The following is a 17927-nucleotide window of genomic DNA, read 5'->3' on the forward strand; positions in this document are numbered from 1 at the left end:
GAAGGGTCCTTTCTTATGGGAATGATGAGAACAGAAACAGAGAAAGGCAGAAAATTCAGACACAAGAGCCACACAAGCTGCTGCAAGCGGCGCCAGCCCTTTGCCAGGCCTCGCCAGGGCTGGAGGTGGGCACCTGGGTCCAGGGTGTCGCTCCCTAGAACGTTACAAACAGTTCTAGGGTTTTGCACTACAACTTACTGCCCTATAAGACTTGAACAGCCAGAAATTAGAGGGGTTTTATATTCATAATTACAAAAAAAAATCTCTATCGCACCCTAGAACCGCTATCACCAGTTTTTTTATAAAAGGTGATGTGGTCTAGAGCCAGGGTTCTTAACTGGGTCTTCCTGTGGAGGCAACCTAAGGGGCAAGGAGGAACAACATGTTTTCAAAGTTGTTCCAATATGGCAAAAATATTAGTGCTTCCTACACTTTGTGAAGTATTTGAGATTCACTGTAGCTCATAAATGACAAAGGAGGAAATCTGTTCACTGCCCATTGTAAGAGCCGGGCAAGGGTGGCTAAGGACACTACCCTCTCCTGGCACGGGCCTCCAGGAGGCAGGCAAGCCTCAGGGGCCCTGCAGACCCTTCAGCAACAGAAGACTTAACTGCTGTGAGATCCCAGGAACAACATCAAACACCACATCTTCAGGGCATCTCCACAGCAATTACAGATTTACAGCCAGTGTCCGATTGGTGGTTAGAGCCAATCTGTTACAATCATTTTAGCAGAGCTAGAAACTTTTTGGGAAAATTTCAGGAAGGAAAGATATTGAAAAGATCAGGTGACGTAAGGAGACAGCAATCTTTCTCACCCCCAGCACTAAGTGACAGAACCGATGGGAAATGCCTCTCCCTGCCTCCTCAGCAGCTGTGGAAGCCTCTCTTCTCACTTTGGCTACCTTCACAGGCCTCTTCCTGTCAGGGAGGGGCCAGGATTCATGCTGACACCGGTGCTGACTTGCCTATCAGCTGACCCTGGGGACAGTATGAATTAATGTGGGCTTGATCTTAAAAAAAAAACCCAAAAACAAAAGCAAAAAAGGCCAAGAAAATAGACAGTTCATAATTAAAGCAGCTGCAGCTACAGCCACAGCAACTGCACACGCCTGAGCATCAAGATCTAGGGTGTGATGGGTGTGGTGGCGGCACACACCTTTAGTCCCAGAATTCGGGAGGCAGAATTCTGAGTTCAAGGCCAACCCGGTCTACACAGTGAATCTGAGATAGCCAGGGCTATGTAGAGACTGTCACAAACATACATAAAACAAAAACCCCAAACCAAAACCAACCCCCGCAAAACCCCAACCAACAAAAACCACTTGGGTGTGTCCCACGCTCCCACTGACCCTGACAGCCAAGTGTCCTTGTTAAGCGTCAGTCAGGCCAGATCAAGTACCTGACTGATATTCCTTCATGAGCCGTCAACTGGTGAGAGAACCCAAGCTAAGCGTATTAAGCAACAGCAGCAACAGTGCCCATTCCCTGAAAATAATGAGATTTAACTAAGTACACAGATGTGGGACAGACCCAAACCCAAACCCCAAGATGGCACTTAGACCAGCCCTGCAGGCGCTGGATAGATGCGCACTGCGCGTCATTCCTCTGCTTGCTAAGCGGGCTTCCGCTCACTGTGCCGCACAGGCTGGCCCTGCGAGCCTGCTGCCACAGCCTGCCTGCTGGGGTCACAGCAGCCCCACTAGAGCTCTTCTGATGCCTTACTGAAAAAGAACAGGAAAGAGATCGCTTCTGCAGTCAGAAAATCCTCACTGTCATGTTTTAAGCGTGGCTAAAGCTTTCCCCCTAAATTAACGCATGTCTGACTCTCAGTTGAGTTAATAGCTGCTACCGTATCTCAAGACTTTCTCTGCAGGACCGAAAGTGGTGGGGAAATCCTTGCACCGCACTTCCCACATTTTCTGTTATTTTTTTTCCTCTCCTGGTACCTTTTTAGATCTGATAGTTGCAATCTAACACACGTGTGGCTCAAAAGCTAAATGGTACTGTATGTGGAGGTCACGTCTGGATCAATCAGTGCCAAAGCAGATTAGAATCCAACTCTGAGAACTCTTTGCTCACTCAATGTGCCTTCAGAAATCTGGACTTCCACAATACGTGCAGGCCACAGTGGAGGCTGCGGCTGCAGGGCCTCCATGCTCTCTCGGGGCCACAGTGGGGGCTGCAGCCGCAGGGCCTCCACGCTCGCTGTCGGCACGCCCAGTCCTTCCTTCCTTCCCATGAGCTCTATGGTGATTTTTGTTACCTCTCTGCCCTAGTTTCATTTTTTATCCTCAAAGCTTGAAAACTTATTTCCCCAATACTTTGACTACATTTGCGTTTTGTTTTGCTTTTGAGGCAGGGTCTATGTAGCCCTGGCCACAAACACACTTGGAAGCTCCGCACTGGCAGGACTCCCTTACGGGTACCCACGCTCTGCCGCCTAGACACAGTGTTGCTGTCTCTACAGAGAGCACTGGAAATACAGCCACTCACATTTCACCTCCAAACCTCTCATCCTGGGTCTCTAAGACCCATAAGCAGGCTTTGAGGAAAGACCTTGCTGTAGAATATTTACAAATTCAAAGACTATATATACCCATGGTGGGTTCTGGGTGGGTTCTGAGAGAACAGAGTTTGATGCCTTTGCCACTTCAGTTAAGGAACTCAACCAGAAGCCACTTCACAGCACAGGAAGGACACGAGGCAGGGACAGGGTTAATGCTATGGCTGAGATGAAGTCAGCGGAGAGGGTCTCTGTGCTGGATTCTGCCAGTACAAACAAATGCCTGGTGAGGGCACACAGGAGTGCAGCGGCCACGTGTGGACACTGGTGTCTAGGATTGGGACTCACTCCAGCAACGTCCTCCTCCCCTTGCCAGGTGCTGGGGAGATGATCAGTAGAGGCCCCAACTCTTCCTTCAGAGACCTCCAGAGAGGGCACTTTGCTTGGGGGCTGTCCTAAACACTAATTGCTGATTTTTCCGTTGTTTTGAGACCAGGTCTCACTGTACAGCCCATGTTGACCTCAAATTTGAGATCTTTCTGCCTTAGCCTTTTCCCCAAAATGCCAGCCTTTGACAGAGCACAAGCCTAAGACCATACGCATCCAAAAAACTGCTTTAGCTCGCCTCTCTTGGCATCCTCACTGCTCCCCAAAGCAAAGAGAACGGAGCTATAGGTTTCCTCTTTCCGAGTTCTGAGGTGTTCTCTCTGTGGGCTGAGTTGTGTCTGACACAGTCTGGTCGTCCCTGCTGCTGCACCTTGCACAGCTGGCTTTCTCACTGTGCGTCAGCTAGGCCCGAGGGCGGCAACCCCGATGGGGGAAAGCAGCACACACAGCCCTGCAACATTCTCAGAGGTAACTTCTGAGATGGGTTCAGATTTCAGCATTCTCACATTTTAAAGAGATGAAACTGACTTTACCTTCAAATATTGCTACTTGACAATTTCATCCAAAACAAAAACAACAATTGGAAGGCTAGGTGAGTTTCATATTATACTGGGCTTTGGGGAACCCTCCAGTCATGGCTAGGATATATCTGAAAATAAGGCTAAGGACACAGAGTACAGATCTAAACATTTAGAGGTCAGTTTCAAGAGCAAAGTATAAATTCTAAGGCCATTCATTACATTGTGCCTCTAGTTCAAAGGAAAAGGCCAACAGCCAGATAACACCAAGTCCAAGGTGCAACGGTGACAATAATCCTGGGGTAAACACAAATATTTGTTCACAAGATGTAGTAGTTTTAAAGAGAGAAACGTCCTTCTTAGAATTCCTTAGGAGCGGTTTGGGGATAGAAGAGACTTCCTTTAGCAGAGCAGTTCCTAACAGCTCTCTCGGAGGAGTGTGTATCAATGGCACAACTGGAAAAGGCCGTGGCACGCCTTTTAATATGCAATGCTGTAAGTGCTATGCGTAAAATAAGAAGCAATGTGTAGGCAGCAGCGACTCAATTGTTTACGCACTCAAACGGTTGCCTTGAAGTATAATAAAACGGAGCATGAAATGGGACGTTCATGCAGGCCTGTGAGCAAAACACACACAAACCCCCAGGCCAGCCCGCCTCCCAGGCCGCCCTGCCACCCCCACCCCACCGCCTGCTCCTGTGGCCTTAAGACCCTTGTGTGTGGAGGCCCTGCAGGCTGTATACATTCACCTGGCGGCTCATGAAGACCAGATACACTGTCATAGAAAGAAGCTCTCTGAATATTCTGAATCTCTAAAGCAGAGAGACAGTGAGAACAGGACAGAAGAGCAGATACACAGACACTTCGTTAGTGTGAAGACATTTGACATCACAAGTAAACTCTGAAATGGCTACCCAAGTAGCTGCTCCCGGGCGGAGCCTATGCAAAAATTACTGTTTCAAGAATCTGTGCATTTGGATAAAGTTCTTTATATAATAAATTTAAGCTGACTCAAAAGAGCAAACTTCCCAGCACCAGGTGTGAGCATCATGCCGTACTTGTGGTATTTAAGAGTAACGAGGTACTTACTAATTAATCTGTCTTGCAGTTAGCAAATCAGGGCAAGACTGCGGTTGCATTAGAGTGCTGAGATAAATGCAAACTCAGTGGCTGTTACTGTCAAAATTTCCAGTACAGATTTTGGAAACATAATTTATTTCAAGTACAAATTTCTAAAAGGTTGGTTAACTACTCCAGTTCGGCTGTAGCAAATATTAAAGTAATTTTAAAGCTCTGATCATGCCATTACCAGGGGGCACATGTACACAACAATGCAATCTTAATTGTTACTGCTCATATGCATACAGGGCATTGGGGGAGGGCATGGATTCCAATGCAGCCAGCTGAAAGATCCCCACAACAGCTTTGGGTAAGAGCAGGGCACAGGGCGCTATGAATCTCTAGGGCAGGGCTGCCGTCAAGACCTCTGCTGCTTTTGGTTTGGCCTTGAGAAACTGTGTGAAACTCACAAACTGGATTTCAGTACAAAGTGACTTCAGTTCAAGGAAGACTCCGCCCACCTTCTTAGGCGAGGTGGCAGCAAGCACTGTACATTCTCCACCTATGGTCAGCTCAGCTGTTTCTGCTCTCGCATTTCAGTGGCACAAAAAGGAAATACCTATGTTTCACCAGGGCCATTTTTTCCCCCAAGGAAAAGTTCCTCTTAGCCCATCTTGAGATTTCTACATCTTGAGAGACAGCGATGCGTCTCCACTCTGGCTCTGTTACCTAACTTCCTGTCACTGCCTGTGTGAGACCCACCGTCCTCAGGCCTGGCACTGCCCCTCCACCTGCACGCTGCTCTACAGTGGTACATGGCCCCTGAGATCTCCTGCCACTCAGATTTGGCCAGATGTCCACCCACACTGGCGGCAAACAGGACTTCCTACTAGCAGTGACACTGTCAAGAGAGCAGACACTAACAGAGTGAAACCAAACGTGGGGAAGATAAGACTTCTCATTCCACTCTGACCTGAGTGGCCACTGCACCCAGGCCACAGATCTGCAGCAGGGCAAACAGTGCAGCCTGTAAGGTCAGAGCAGGAGACTAAATACGGACAGCCAAGGTTGAAAGGACGTGTTGAGGCTTGGAGAATGGTTAAGTGGCACTCACAAGGATGCAGGCAAAGACTCTCCACATGTGGTCCCAGCTATAAGACCCCCGTCTGGGTCCCCTCGCAGGCACCACGCCCGCCACCTTCCCCAATCTGTGATTCTAAAACCTGACCCTTACCAGTATCTGTGACTAAGGGAGGACGGGAGGAGGAAGCTCAGGGAGCTGGAAAAAAAGATGGCGGCTCCAGTTTGCCCAGGCTCCTCCCCGCACGACAAGCTTGGTAGGGGCAGGGGCCTGCCTTCCACGCTTACAGGTCATCTGTCAGGTGGAAACACCAGCGTGGCTGTGTACACAGGATAAGCACTGAGCCAGGGTCTCACATGACAATTTGGGCAAGGAAAAGACAAGGCGATCAAAGGGCCTGGTTCATGCTACAGATGTGTGTGAGCCCCGCACGCTAAACTTCTCTTACTAAGTTGTTAGCTCTGGAGCCATTGTAGGCTTCCCTGCTCTTTCCCCTCTGCACTCCTTTCTGCCTCCTGCCTCCATCACTTGCAGGGGTTTCACAGTCTACCCAGGAAACAAGCCACTTTATTTGCATTAGACTGAACAGCCTGCTGAGGAGCTCCTGTCTAAGCATACTCCTCCATCTGGCTCAGGCCACTAGGCTTGAACCTGGCCCCACACCAGCCTCATTTCCTGCTTCCTGACCCTTTCTGCCGCAGCCCTATTATCTTGACAGAATGGGCAGATTCCTGACAGACAGCACCAGGTGCCACACCCCTCTGGGACGGTCCACATCCCTCCACACTGCCACCTCTCCAGTGCTGGCCTTTCTATCCGCAGGGTCCTCGGATGACCGGAGCCCAGTCCTTTCTCTTACTTCATGTTTAGTTTCTCAGATTCCATGGACATAAGACTTAACATCACAGTGCAGAGCAGCCCCGCTCTGAAACTGCGGACAAGGGAGGCCCAGAGCCTTTGCTGCTGCGTGTTCAGACAGCGCCTTGACTGACTGGTCCCTGTAAGGGACGGTGTCCAGTGGGCCTGACTCCTACAGTTGTACCCCATGTCTTCCCAGGACACAGGCGTGCACGTGAGTGGTGCCCGACCCCTACATGCTCCCTCATACCCTGCCGCCCCCTTTGTCTTGACTGTCCCAAACTGTTTCTGTCCACCGCGTTTCTTTCTCTCTACCTCTGAGAAGATGGCTAGACTAACTCCCTGGGGTGTTACAGGAGAGCAGACGTGAGCTGGCTACTGTCATGGGTGGTGGTGGCCCAAGGCGCAGCAAAGAGGAGGGACGTAGCAGGGACGAGGGCGGCAGAGAGTGAGCTAGGAGCTCTAGGAGATGTGCTCCCACTAAGGATAAAGACAGACAAGCATTTTGTATGCTCATAAAACCTAGCCCGTGGAAAATGTCGCCCAAAATCAGAAATCACTTGAGGGTCACACACACAAAAGAACTACAAAGAATTGATAAAATCAGAGGCGACCGGTCTGTCTGTAAGGCACTGAGGAGTCTACACCTGGTTACTGTGTGCACGCACATGTGCATGATGGAAGATGCAGCTTGTTAGACCTGTGTATCCCACTAGGAAAAGGCACTATACACACCTGTGCACCTCTTCTAGGGCTGTCTGTGCCTGTGCCTGTGCCTTTATGTCATAACCTCAACTGTCCCTGGGGAGCCCGGGGGACCCTGTAGCTTTCTGTGGCTCTGAATGCCGTCTGTTTCCATAGTCCACACAGCGTCTCACTAAGGGGACAAATGACTTGTATTTCTTTCCTAATCCAGGCACTCCTAAAATGGGTAGCTTCTGACACAATGGCAGCCCTGCTCTAGGGAAAGATGTAAAATAATAAAAACCATATGGATATATACAAACACAAGCATTTGTGAGAGAACTGTAAATAAACCATAACGACAGGAGAGTCAGCCAAGCTTAAAGACAAGCACAAGCTCATCTCACCGTCCTTCCAAAGCTCAGCCACGAATCTGTCTGACGACTGGTGCAGGAGGGTGGCCACGTTGTCGTTCAGAGGGTCCATGTTCTTCATCAGCCACTCGTCTGCCTTGTAGTCCACCTGCACACACCAACGCCAAGCGGGAGGACACAAGCAACACACGACAATCACCTTCCTCAGTCTTTACCAGAGACTTTCACTGAACAATCCCCACCCCGCACTGTCTCAGTGGCCAGGTATCTATAATAATGTACTTAAACCTTATACACCACGAAATGTGGATCTGTTTCTTTCCCCCTCCTTTCTTCCTAATGATAGAGTCTTGCTGGCATAGTGGCGCACACCTGTAATCCCAGCACTCGGGAGGCAGAGGCAGGCGGATCTCTGTGAGTTCGAGGCCAGCCAGGTCTACAAAGAGAGTCCAGGACAGTGAGGGCTACACAGAGAAACCCTGTCTGAGGGTCGGGGAGTGCAGGGAAAAACAAACAAAACAGACAGGGTGGGTCTCTTGTAACCTGGGCTGGCCTTGAGTTTCTTATATTCCTGACTCCAAGGACCAGGGTCACAAGTATGTAGCACACGTCCAACCAAATTTATTTCCTCTTCTCTTTGAGGCAAGGTCTCACCATGGTCCTGGCAGGTCTGGAACTCACTGTGTAGACCTGGCTGGCTTTGAACTCAGAGATCTGCCTGCCTCTGCCTCCTGAGTGCTGAGATTAAAGGCGTGCTTCACCATGCGCAGAAGTCTGTTCTCTGTGGTGTACACACGTGCGCACACTCTGTGTATCTTTATCACTTTCTACCCTATATTTTGAGCAGTCTCTCACCGGTCCTATTAGCTTGTCATTTTAGAAGCACTGACTGGGCAGTGAACCCTGGGGAGCTGATTTGTCCCCGCCATGCCTCCTAGCATTGGGTTCCAGGTGTTCTCCACCATGCCTGACTTATGTGGGTGCTGAGGATCCAAACTCAGGCCCCCCATGCTTGTGCAGCAAATGCTTACCTGAGAGCCATATCCCAGCCCCACCGAGCAGCATTTAATGGAGTTACTCAGCCTGAGGGCTCTCACCTTCCCTGCATAGTGGATGATGCAGAAGTCAGCTTTGTCTTTCAGTTGCCGTGGCTTCTGGAACTTGGAGTGGGAACCTTGCTCCTGAACCAGCTTTTCAACAAAAGTTTTATCTGTGGCTTTGGGGAACCAGCATTCTTCATCCAGGAGGGCCAGCACACCAGGGGGATTCGCCTGATAAGGAAAGGCAGGGAGCACTGACAAAGATGACACTGGTACCACTGGGTGGCAGCTTCTAAAATGATCAACTTTATGAAGATCTATGAAAAACCAACAACAACAACAATCTCATCTCTAGAATGAAAAGTGTGTCCAAGTCAGAACAAACTAAAAATTCAAACACAGACCATAAACTCCTAAGTACTAGGAGAAATGGGTAACTGTTCGGGTAAGTGCTGAACTCTGTACATGGTCAGTAAAGGAACTGCAGGCAGTCACTCCACAAAAGCACCAAATACAGAAGCCAGAGCAGCTGCGGCAGGGGTGGGAGCATCTTACGTTCAGTGGCCACCTGGGTTTACTTACTATAAAACTCAGCTAACCAGCTACTTCACTCTCCATGCTAAGCAACGTAGTTTTTGTTGGAGTGGTGATTAAATCGGCTGAACCATTTCTTGCTGGTTTAACAGCTGAAGCAATTACTAAGTAATAGCACGGTGTGGCTGTTTGAATAAAAACGTCTCCCCAGTTAGTGGTGCTGTTTGGGGCAGGCAAGGCCTTGTTGCAGGAAGTACTTGAGGTTTCAAAGCCACACACCATCCCTGGTTCACTCTCAAGCTGTCCCTGCCACTAGGACTGCCACCCGCTGCCCACTGCCCCACCTCCCTGCCATGGTGGGCTGGCTCTTAGCGCTCTGGAACCTTAACCCTAAACTGAACCTTTCTCTCTGTAAGCTGCCCTGCTCTATCTCAGCAACAGAAGAAAAAGTGACTAATAAGTTACGAGAGGCAGTGACGCGACTGTTGGTCGCTTTGAAAGGTTTTGGCAAATCCAGAGACAGAAAACAAATCGGTGAGTGGTCCCATGCTGGGAATGTACGGGGCTAACGTGTGTCAAGATCTTAGTGGGGTGAGGTTATGAAAACAGAGAATTAGTGATGATGACCACACGTTATGACATAGTACGAGACTGCTAAATTCAAGCCTTAACGGGTACATGTATGTGTTTGAGTTATGTCTTAATTAAAAATAAGAGATCTTTTGGATGATTTTTTTTTTTCTAGACAGGATTTCTCTGTGTAGCCTCGGCTGTCCTGGACTCACTGCCTCCCTGAGTGCTGGGATTACAGGCGTGCTGGCTCTTTTTCAATGTAAGTGACACAGTGGGCCCCACAGCAGTACTTCTGGGCCATCTTTACCGCTGCAGTGGGTGCTGGGATGGAGAGCCAGCAGGCGACACAGAGCTCAACTCACATTCTGCATCGTTCTTGTAAAATTGGCCTTTTCTTTTCGTACAAAACTTTAATCTACTTTCTTCAAGTATTTATTAGGCGAAGAGCTAGCTGTGTGTACAAATACTATGTGAGCGGCAAGTACAGGGTATAGAAGTATAAAGGAAGCCATATGACGCCGGCAGACAGAGGCAGGAGCTGACTGGAACACACGGTGCTGGGACCTAGGAATCCTACATCAGACCCTGCCGCCTTTGCTCCTTCTTAAAGAACTCTCAGGGTTTCAGATGAGTTAAAGAAGGGTTATATTACCCAAGGTTGGCTACTTCTGGAGGAGCCATGGTCACAGTGGCAGGCAGCTGGGGGTACTGAGCCAGGATCACAGGGCAGGCAGCTGGGGCTACTGAGTCAGGATCACAGTGGCAGGCAGCTGGGGCTACTGAGCCAGGATCACAGGGCAGGCAGCTGGGGCTACTGAGCCAGGATCACAGGGGCAGGCAGCTGGGGCTACTGAGCCAGGATCACAGGGCAGGCATCTGGGGCTACTGAGCCAGGATCACAGGGCAGGCATCTGGGGCTACTGAGCCAGGATCACAGGGCAGGCAGCTATGGCTACTGTTAGGGTTCTGAGAAACGAACTACACCGATGCTCTGGTCACAGAAACATTTCATCTTTTACTATAACTTCAATTTCCAATCCCCTTGGATGAAAACGTCCCTAAATTCTTTTTTTTGTTTTAGATCTATTTTATTATCTTTATGTTTGTGCACATGTGTGCAGGTGCCCATGGAGGCCAGAAGAGGGCAGGAAGGAAGCACTGAGGAAGGAGAAGTGGGAGGGAAACCCTCTCTTCCTGCCTGGGAGGTCTGGCATATCCAGTTATTGTGACTACTGCACAACCCTGCTCAGCACTTTTCTAAAATGCCACTTTCAACGCATTGCTGACTCACTAAATCCCGTCAACAACTCTTGACCTACAGCACCCTCACCCACTCCACAGCATTGCGGAGCCTGTGTCACTGTCGCCTGTTATGGCCATTGACCTTTCTTCATGCACTGAGCATCATGGAGGCCCATGCTGCGCAAACCGTGAACTCCACCGTGATCTGTTCTCTGGCCTCACGACTGGGGCCCTGAGGCGAGGTGCCATGCTGCAGGCTCTCCTGTGAGCGCCTAGCCCCTGCACTGCGTTTCTCATGCATACTCAAGGACCTTAAATCGTCCTGCCTAGTCCAACAGTAGTTACACGAAGGTATTTACACAATAACTGAGCACAGACAGCAAATCCATTCTGCCACTTGTTTGTTGTGAGTTAATCAGCAGGCTGAAATGTCTCCAGAGAGGAATGCTCCCTCTAACTGGTGCTGCGAGGCACCTGGGAAGCAGCACTCCTCACAGCCAACGTCATTGGACACTTCCTGCTCTAAATACACAGCTGTGGTGCTTTGAAGGTAAAACTATTTTATTTTTTGGCACAAGCTGAATAAAGTTTTCTGTCATATCCTTAAACTCAAATGTCTAATGTGTGAGGTAGAACCGCCCCACTAGTCAGGTGACTGCTTCCTGGCTTCCTCCTCTTCACTTGCCACCTTCCTCCCGACTCCTGGACTGCTCGAGTCTACAGCTGCTTGGCCCTTGCTGCCTTTACACCCCCGGCACTGGCAGTAACCAGACACCGTGAGGCAAGAGGTCAGGAGAGGCCTCTGAGCTGCTGCGGCAGACTCCTGTAAAGGATGGACAGCACAGCACCGGGCTGTGGGTTGGACCTAAGCCCACAAAACCGCAAAGTTATGCCAATGCTTAATCATACTTACCTTTTCCTATGTCTGGACAGAAACCAACATAAGTGACATTAATACCTCGTTGATCAAAAGCCAGGCAACAGAGACCCAAGTCAAGAAAATAACAAAGTAAATAAATAAATTCTGATGCTGATTGTCCTTACATATACATCTGCCAAAAGAATGGCCCCCCCTTTAACATACTTCCAAAATAAGATAAAACCTGTCAAAATAAAAAATACAAGGGCGAGCTTGAATTCAATTATTTAAAAACTCACTAATGTGACACGCCTTGTTTCCAGCTAAGCTCCCTGTCTTACCCAGGAAGGCAGTGGGGCTCCACATGCCCTGTGACAGCATGTGGAGGGGGACACCAGCGCCCCACCACCCTGAGGACCACGTTATCCCACATGTGCAAAACACAAGGACAAGGTGGTCAAAGCTGCACGAAAGGAGCCCAGTGAAGGCGGGGACTACAAGACAGACGGTGTTACCAGAACAGCATTTTCCTCAACTGTCCCTCTCAGAGTATGCCAAGAAGAAAAGTGCTGGCCGGGCCGCGCCCAGCAGGCACAGGGCCGGGAGGGAGCACTCACCGGCCGCTCGATCAGGTCGATGCAGGGCTGCAGGTCCAGGCCGAAGTCGATGAAGTTCCACTCGATGCCCTCGCGCTGGTACTCCTCCTGCTCCAGGATGAACATGGTGTGGTTGAACAGCTGCTGCAGCTTCTCGTTGGTGTAGTTGATGCACAGCTGCTCGAAGGAGTTCAGCTGCGGGTGTTGAGTCATCATCCAATCAGGGGAAAGAAGACAGGGACACTCAGCCATCTAGTTACCCACTTATTCAAAACCATTCATTAGGCATCAGCAATACTACTGAGACTGCTCAATGCGGTGACTACACTAAGGGAGGGCTCGCTCTCTTACACCCGGCCCCCCAACATTGTGAAAAGACAAGAGATGGCTCATGAGACTGCTCAGTGAGTAAAGGTGCTTATAGCCAGGCCTGACAAGTTTAATCACTTAGAACCATGTGGTAGAAAGAGAACTGACTTCTATGTACACACATGTATGTACACATACACACACACACACACAAAGAAAACCAAAAAAAAGGTGAAAATAGATAGCCACACCACATTACCAAACATCTCAGTGCTTATTAGTGAATGATTAACAGAAATAAAAAAAGGAAATAGAAATCGAGGGAGAAGACCGACAATAGGACCCTGAGAGGCAGAGGCAGAGGGAGGGCATCCTGGGTGAGCTGGGAGGGAGCTACAGGCTCCACCTGGCTGTGTCTCACTGTCCTCTTCAGGGTTAGCCGAGTCCACAGTGATGTAAAACACAAACTGAGAACCAGCTTGTGAATTATTGCTGGACGCACAGCCTGAGCCTGACGCGTAGTGTTCCTAGCAGGTGCGAGGCTCCTGCGTGCTTTTCTGTGAAGCTTCTCCTTGTACCAGCCGTCTAACCTTAGTCAGTATCAAGCGTGACGCTGCCCTGACACTCTTCTCTCACTGCTGCCGTCACCCTGTCTCTCTGTGAATGCCGCCCATTTCCCACTGTCCTGCATTTATAAGTTTTGTTGTTGCTGTTTTAAGGAGATTGAAAACTATCTAGTTCTCTGAAAATTCCCAGATGTGTGGGATGCCAAGCATTAAAACCCATCCTCACGCTCTTTGGGTGTGTCTCCACAGGATGCAGGCGCACCCTGTCATATACCCCATCTCAAATTGCTCCTCTGGACCCACTGGGTGAAGGCACCTTCACTCTTGTCCATTACACTGGCCTCCTCAGTGTGGCGCTACTTCTTCTTCATCTGTCCTCCTCTTCCTTTGGTCAACTCATCTAGACACAGTGACTTTCCAGCCACTTAACCTTTGATGAACACTCTTCCTTACAGAACCACAGGACTCTCTACCCAGAAACTCGGCACTCACACCCCATCTCCCCCCCCCCCCCACGCTCTCTCTCTCTCACACAGACACCCTGTCACCACTGCAGGGACTCCCCCTGAGCACAGCCTCAGATGCCTCCCCGCTCTCTTTTCACTGCTGTGCACAGATCTGTGCAGCGACCGGTTACTTGTTGCCCGCTGTCTGACTGTGCACTTGCTCCCTTCTGACCGTCTGGCACTGATGCGCACACTAAATGGACCTCAACATTTGTTAAAAGAACGGACAAAACGGAAAAGGAGCAGGAGGGAGGGAGGTCAGGAATTACCTCAAAGATTTCAAACCCAGCAATATCCAGGATCCCAATGAAAGACGCCCCCTGGCGTTTGGTCCTATCCAGCGCTTTATTGATGCGGTGAACGAGCCAGCGAAACAACCGCTCATAGGTAGCCTTTGCCAACGCTTCCACCGCAAAATCTGCCTGTAATTAGAGACCATCAGCCTCTTATCCAGGAAGCAGTCTCAACAAAACATTAGTAGTTGCAATATGGAACTCAATGCTACACAGAACTCAAACACTTGAAATGGCATTTACTGCTCAAGTACATCTCAATGCACGTTACATACCCACAGAGGCGATAGTGCACCTGATGAGAACCGTGGCCCGTGACTTCAGGGCTGCGCAAAGCCCTCCCAGGCCTCAGAGCCTGGGACAGCTGCATTTGTCTTATCAGCCTGGTTTCTTGGAAGTTTGCACCTACTAACCTTCTTGATCAAAGCTATTAATGCCCTTAAAACCATCACAACTGAACAGTAAGTGTCGCCCCTCTATTCTTGCTGCTATACCAGCCAGTAAAGAGTTCAGGGTGACCTTTGTTTTATTTGGCTGCTACAAAATGCAACATTTGTCTGTCAAATTATCTATTAGCTAGGAGGGAGACAACTGAGATGACATTTCAGATTTACTTACAAAGATGAACTTAAAATTCCTTGGGGGGGAGAAAAAGTAAATCACCACTGGAAAGCCAAAATTCACTTATTTCAAGATGATTCTGCATGTTCTTACTAACTCAGTTCAGTACGTGTCAAGCAGAAGGTTAAACAGCCACAGCCTATCATTTCAACACATCTGTAACAACTGCCACCACTGGACTCACCTGCTCTTTGGTCTGGGCTTTCTGTACGTAGTCTCGGCCAACCTTGATCCGGGGGGTGAGGATAGCCCGCGTGAACTCCATCACGTTCATCCCAAGCAGGTGGCAGAGTTTCTGTGCAACTGAAATGTAAAGGTGTCCTAAATGCTCTATTTCCACTTGGGATCCAATCATGGCATTAAACAATGGAAAACTCCAGACTTGAAGTGTGACAAAACTTTAAAAGTCTGGTGAAAATACTTTCTATTCTGGGCCAACATACATCCAGTGAAACAGCAAGCCTCTGCCCTCCTGGCCTTTGAGAAGAGTGACCCTTGTCCACCCTTGGGTTATTTCAAGACCCAAACTGTACATGTGTACCTTAAACCTTACATCACCCCACTAGGATGGATGTGACCGGGTGAGAGGCACACGGCGGACGGACCCCTTCTGCTAAACTATGTGATTGGGTTGTGTGTGAAAGGGTCCTAGTGCACAAAAGCTCTAGGAAGACGGTCCATTGCCTGGTCAAGAAATGGTGACCACGATCCAGCTATGGTGGGGCATGCCTTTAGTCCCGGCACTCAGAAGCAGAGGCAAATGGATCTCTAGGAGTTCGAGGCCAGCCTGGTCTACATAGTGAGTTCTAGAACAGCCAAGGCTACACAGAGAAACCCTGCTTCAAAAATAAAACAAAAAACAGCGACCATGATACGGGAGGAGAGCCATTCCCTCAGGGGTCGCACAGAAATAAGCTTTAAGAAACCTCAAATGGGTTACCAAAAAAGGGCTATTTTTTGGGTCTGTGTTCATGTGTGTACATGTGTGCACATGCACATGGGAGCTACAGGGCATCCTTGAGTGGTGTTACTCAGGTGGCACCCACCTTACTTTTGGGACAGGACCTCTCACTGGCCCAGCATTTCCTGACTAGGCGGGGCTGGCAGGACAGGAGCCTCAGGGACCTGCCCACATCCATCCTCTTAGCTACAAGTATGTGACCCACACCTGACTTTATGTCAGCATTCATTGGCCATAGCGCACTGTGGACACCTGTGAAACCTCCTAGGCAACAGAGGTGCCTCACTTCCCTTCAGACACAATCAGACAGCCCCCAATACCTGCAACCACACCCCCCCTCTTGGTGGCAACTTTTATTCCTGACCAGTGATTTTTGTTTTATATTTTGTTTTTTGAGACAGGGTTTCTCTGTGTAGCTCTGGCTATTCTGGAGCTTGATCAATAGACCAGGCTAGCCTTGAACTCAAAGATCTGACTGCCTCTGCCTCCTGAGTGCTGGGATTAAAAGTATGCCCCACCACCTGGCCATGACCAGTGTTTATTTAAGTCCATTTAACATTTAGTAACAGAAATTTTTCATATTTAAAAAAAAAACTGTCTATCTTTCCAATGGGTGTGGCACACAGCAGCCCTGCCCTCAGATGGCCAGCCTGAAGCACAGACTGAGACCCTGTCTCCCCCACCCCTCACCCCCCAAACAAGAAAAAGCAGAGCTCGCTAGGTTACCTGTGTTTTCAGGCATGGAAGCCTGATCAGTGTTTCTCTCCTTTTTGAAAGAGATGTTTCCAAACTGCAGCACCGAAGACACGACTTTAAGCATTGCTTTATATTGATAAAAAGAAAAGAAAATTTCATCAAAACGAGGTGGGGACATATCCTAACTTATCTGGTGCTAAAAGCCGGCGTCGTGTAACTTTCAGGTAAATCTTCAGAGTTTTATAAAGGCAGTTCTCACTAGCTTCCCAGCTCCCCAGTCCCCACGAGCCCCAACAGTGCTGAGCCCACGTACAGAGGACCTCGTCGTGAGAGAAGCCCATTATGTGCATCGCTTCCATGGTCTCCTGAAAATTATCCTTGTCTTGCTGTCCGGGAATAGGAATGTAGCCATTGGAGAGGAATCTGTAGTTATTAAAACCTTCGAGGAGTAAGTCAGCTAAAAGGAAATACAACAGGGTAAATTTAATTCATACTCATCAACAGATGGAAAGACTGCCTATAGAGCCCAAGAATGCAGAGCAGGCGTGCCACCTAAGCCAACGTGGCACACGGCTCCTTGTTAGTTCATATAACACGTAAGCACACAGTTTCCCAGTATTTGTTTCTTTCTTTTAAAAAAAAATATTTTATTAATTTATTCATATTACATCTCAATGGTTATCCCATCCCCAGTATTTGTTTCAATGAAGGAAAAGAAGATGTGAGTGTGTTAACACACCCCCACGGGTTTCATTTGTTTTGCTTAGTGATTTGTACACTTTTTTATTTGAAATGGGGTGAGAAACAAGTAAAAACTCCAAATTTAAATATCTCACCATCATTTGAATGAAAGCTTTGAAACTCTTATTCTGTATTTTTACCTCAGCAGGTAGCTTACAGCAATGCTTCAGAGGAGTACAGACCGCTTCCATGAACATAAGATCTGGACGGCAGGTGGGCAGGACACCTGAGCCTGTCCAGCCCTCAACTACGTGCTGCCTCAGGCCAGCGCTGATGCTGGGGCTTGAGCAGAGCACCTGGTGCATGCGACACACACGCTCTACCTCAGAGCCAGCCCAGCCCCCCAAGACAGTCTGCTATTAGAGACAGGCAACAGGTCATATCACGACGGAGCTTAGGGAAACCACCAGAAGCTGCTCAGACTACAGCGCCGTGCAATAAACTCAATGGCGCACAAGAGGTTTCTCACTGGCGGCAGATGAGAGGGCGGGGCTGCTAACGCCCCGCCCCTGCCCCGCCCCTGCTGTCCTCGGAGCTGGCTCTCTTGCAGTCTGAGAGTTTTCACAGATCACTCCTTTCCCCAATTCTTAACTACGTCACCTTGAACTTCTGTTTGCTTCCCCTACACCTTCTTTCATCACTTTGAAAGTCCTTTGATGAATTCCCATGAGAGAGTCTTCAAATGAAAGCCTCAGAGTCTTATTCTCCTCAAATGTTTCATCTTGAGTAGTTGATCTTTTTTTTTTTTTAAACAATTCTGTTTGTTGTGGAGTTTTTACTCCTTGCAGGTTTCTTAATTTCTAGTATATATATTAACTTTGCAGAAACACTGAACTTAGGACTTAATGATACTTTCTCTCAATATTTCTGAGTCAGCAAAATCTTGCTCAGCTAGAGCCAGGGTCTCGCTGTGTAGCCCTGGCT

At 48.9% G+C, this 17927-nt stretch overlaps 1 protein-coding gene across 1 annotated transcript in view; it reads right to left on the minus strand.

Moving 5' to 3' along the window:
- Window positions 1–17927, minus strand: part of MYH10 (myosin heavy chain 10) — a 135947-nt gene that overhangs the window by 39732 nt on the left and 78288 nt on the right. Inside the window, 8 exon segments of the mRNA XM_084761535.1 lie at window positions 4160–4222; window positions 7500–7614; window positions 8564–8737; window positions 12332–12505; window positions 13961–14113; window positions 14790–14908; window positions 16293–16388; window positions 16576–16719. Of these exon segments, the coding sequence (XP_084617661.1) occupies window positions 4160–4222; window positions 7500–7614; window positions 8564–8737; window positions 12332–12505; window positions 13961–14113; window positions 14790–14908; window positions 16293–16388; window positions 16576–16719 (1038 nt within the window).

The sequence above is a fragment of the Acomys minous genome, assembly GCF_964271855.1.
Source record: "Acomys minous genome assembly, chromosome: 16".
Taxonomy (NCBI): Eukaryota; Metazoa; Chordata; class Mammalia; order Rodentia; family Muridae; genus Acomys; species Acomys minous.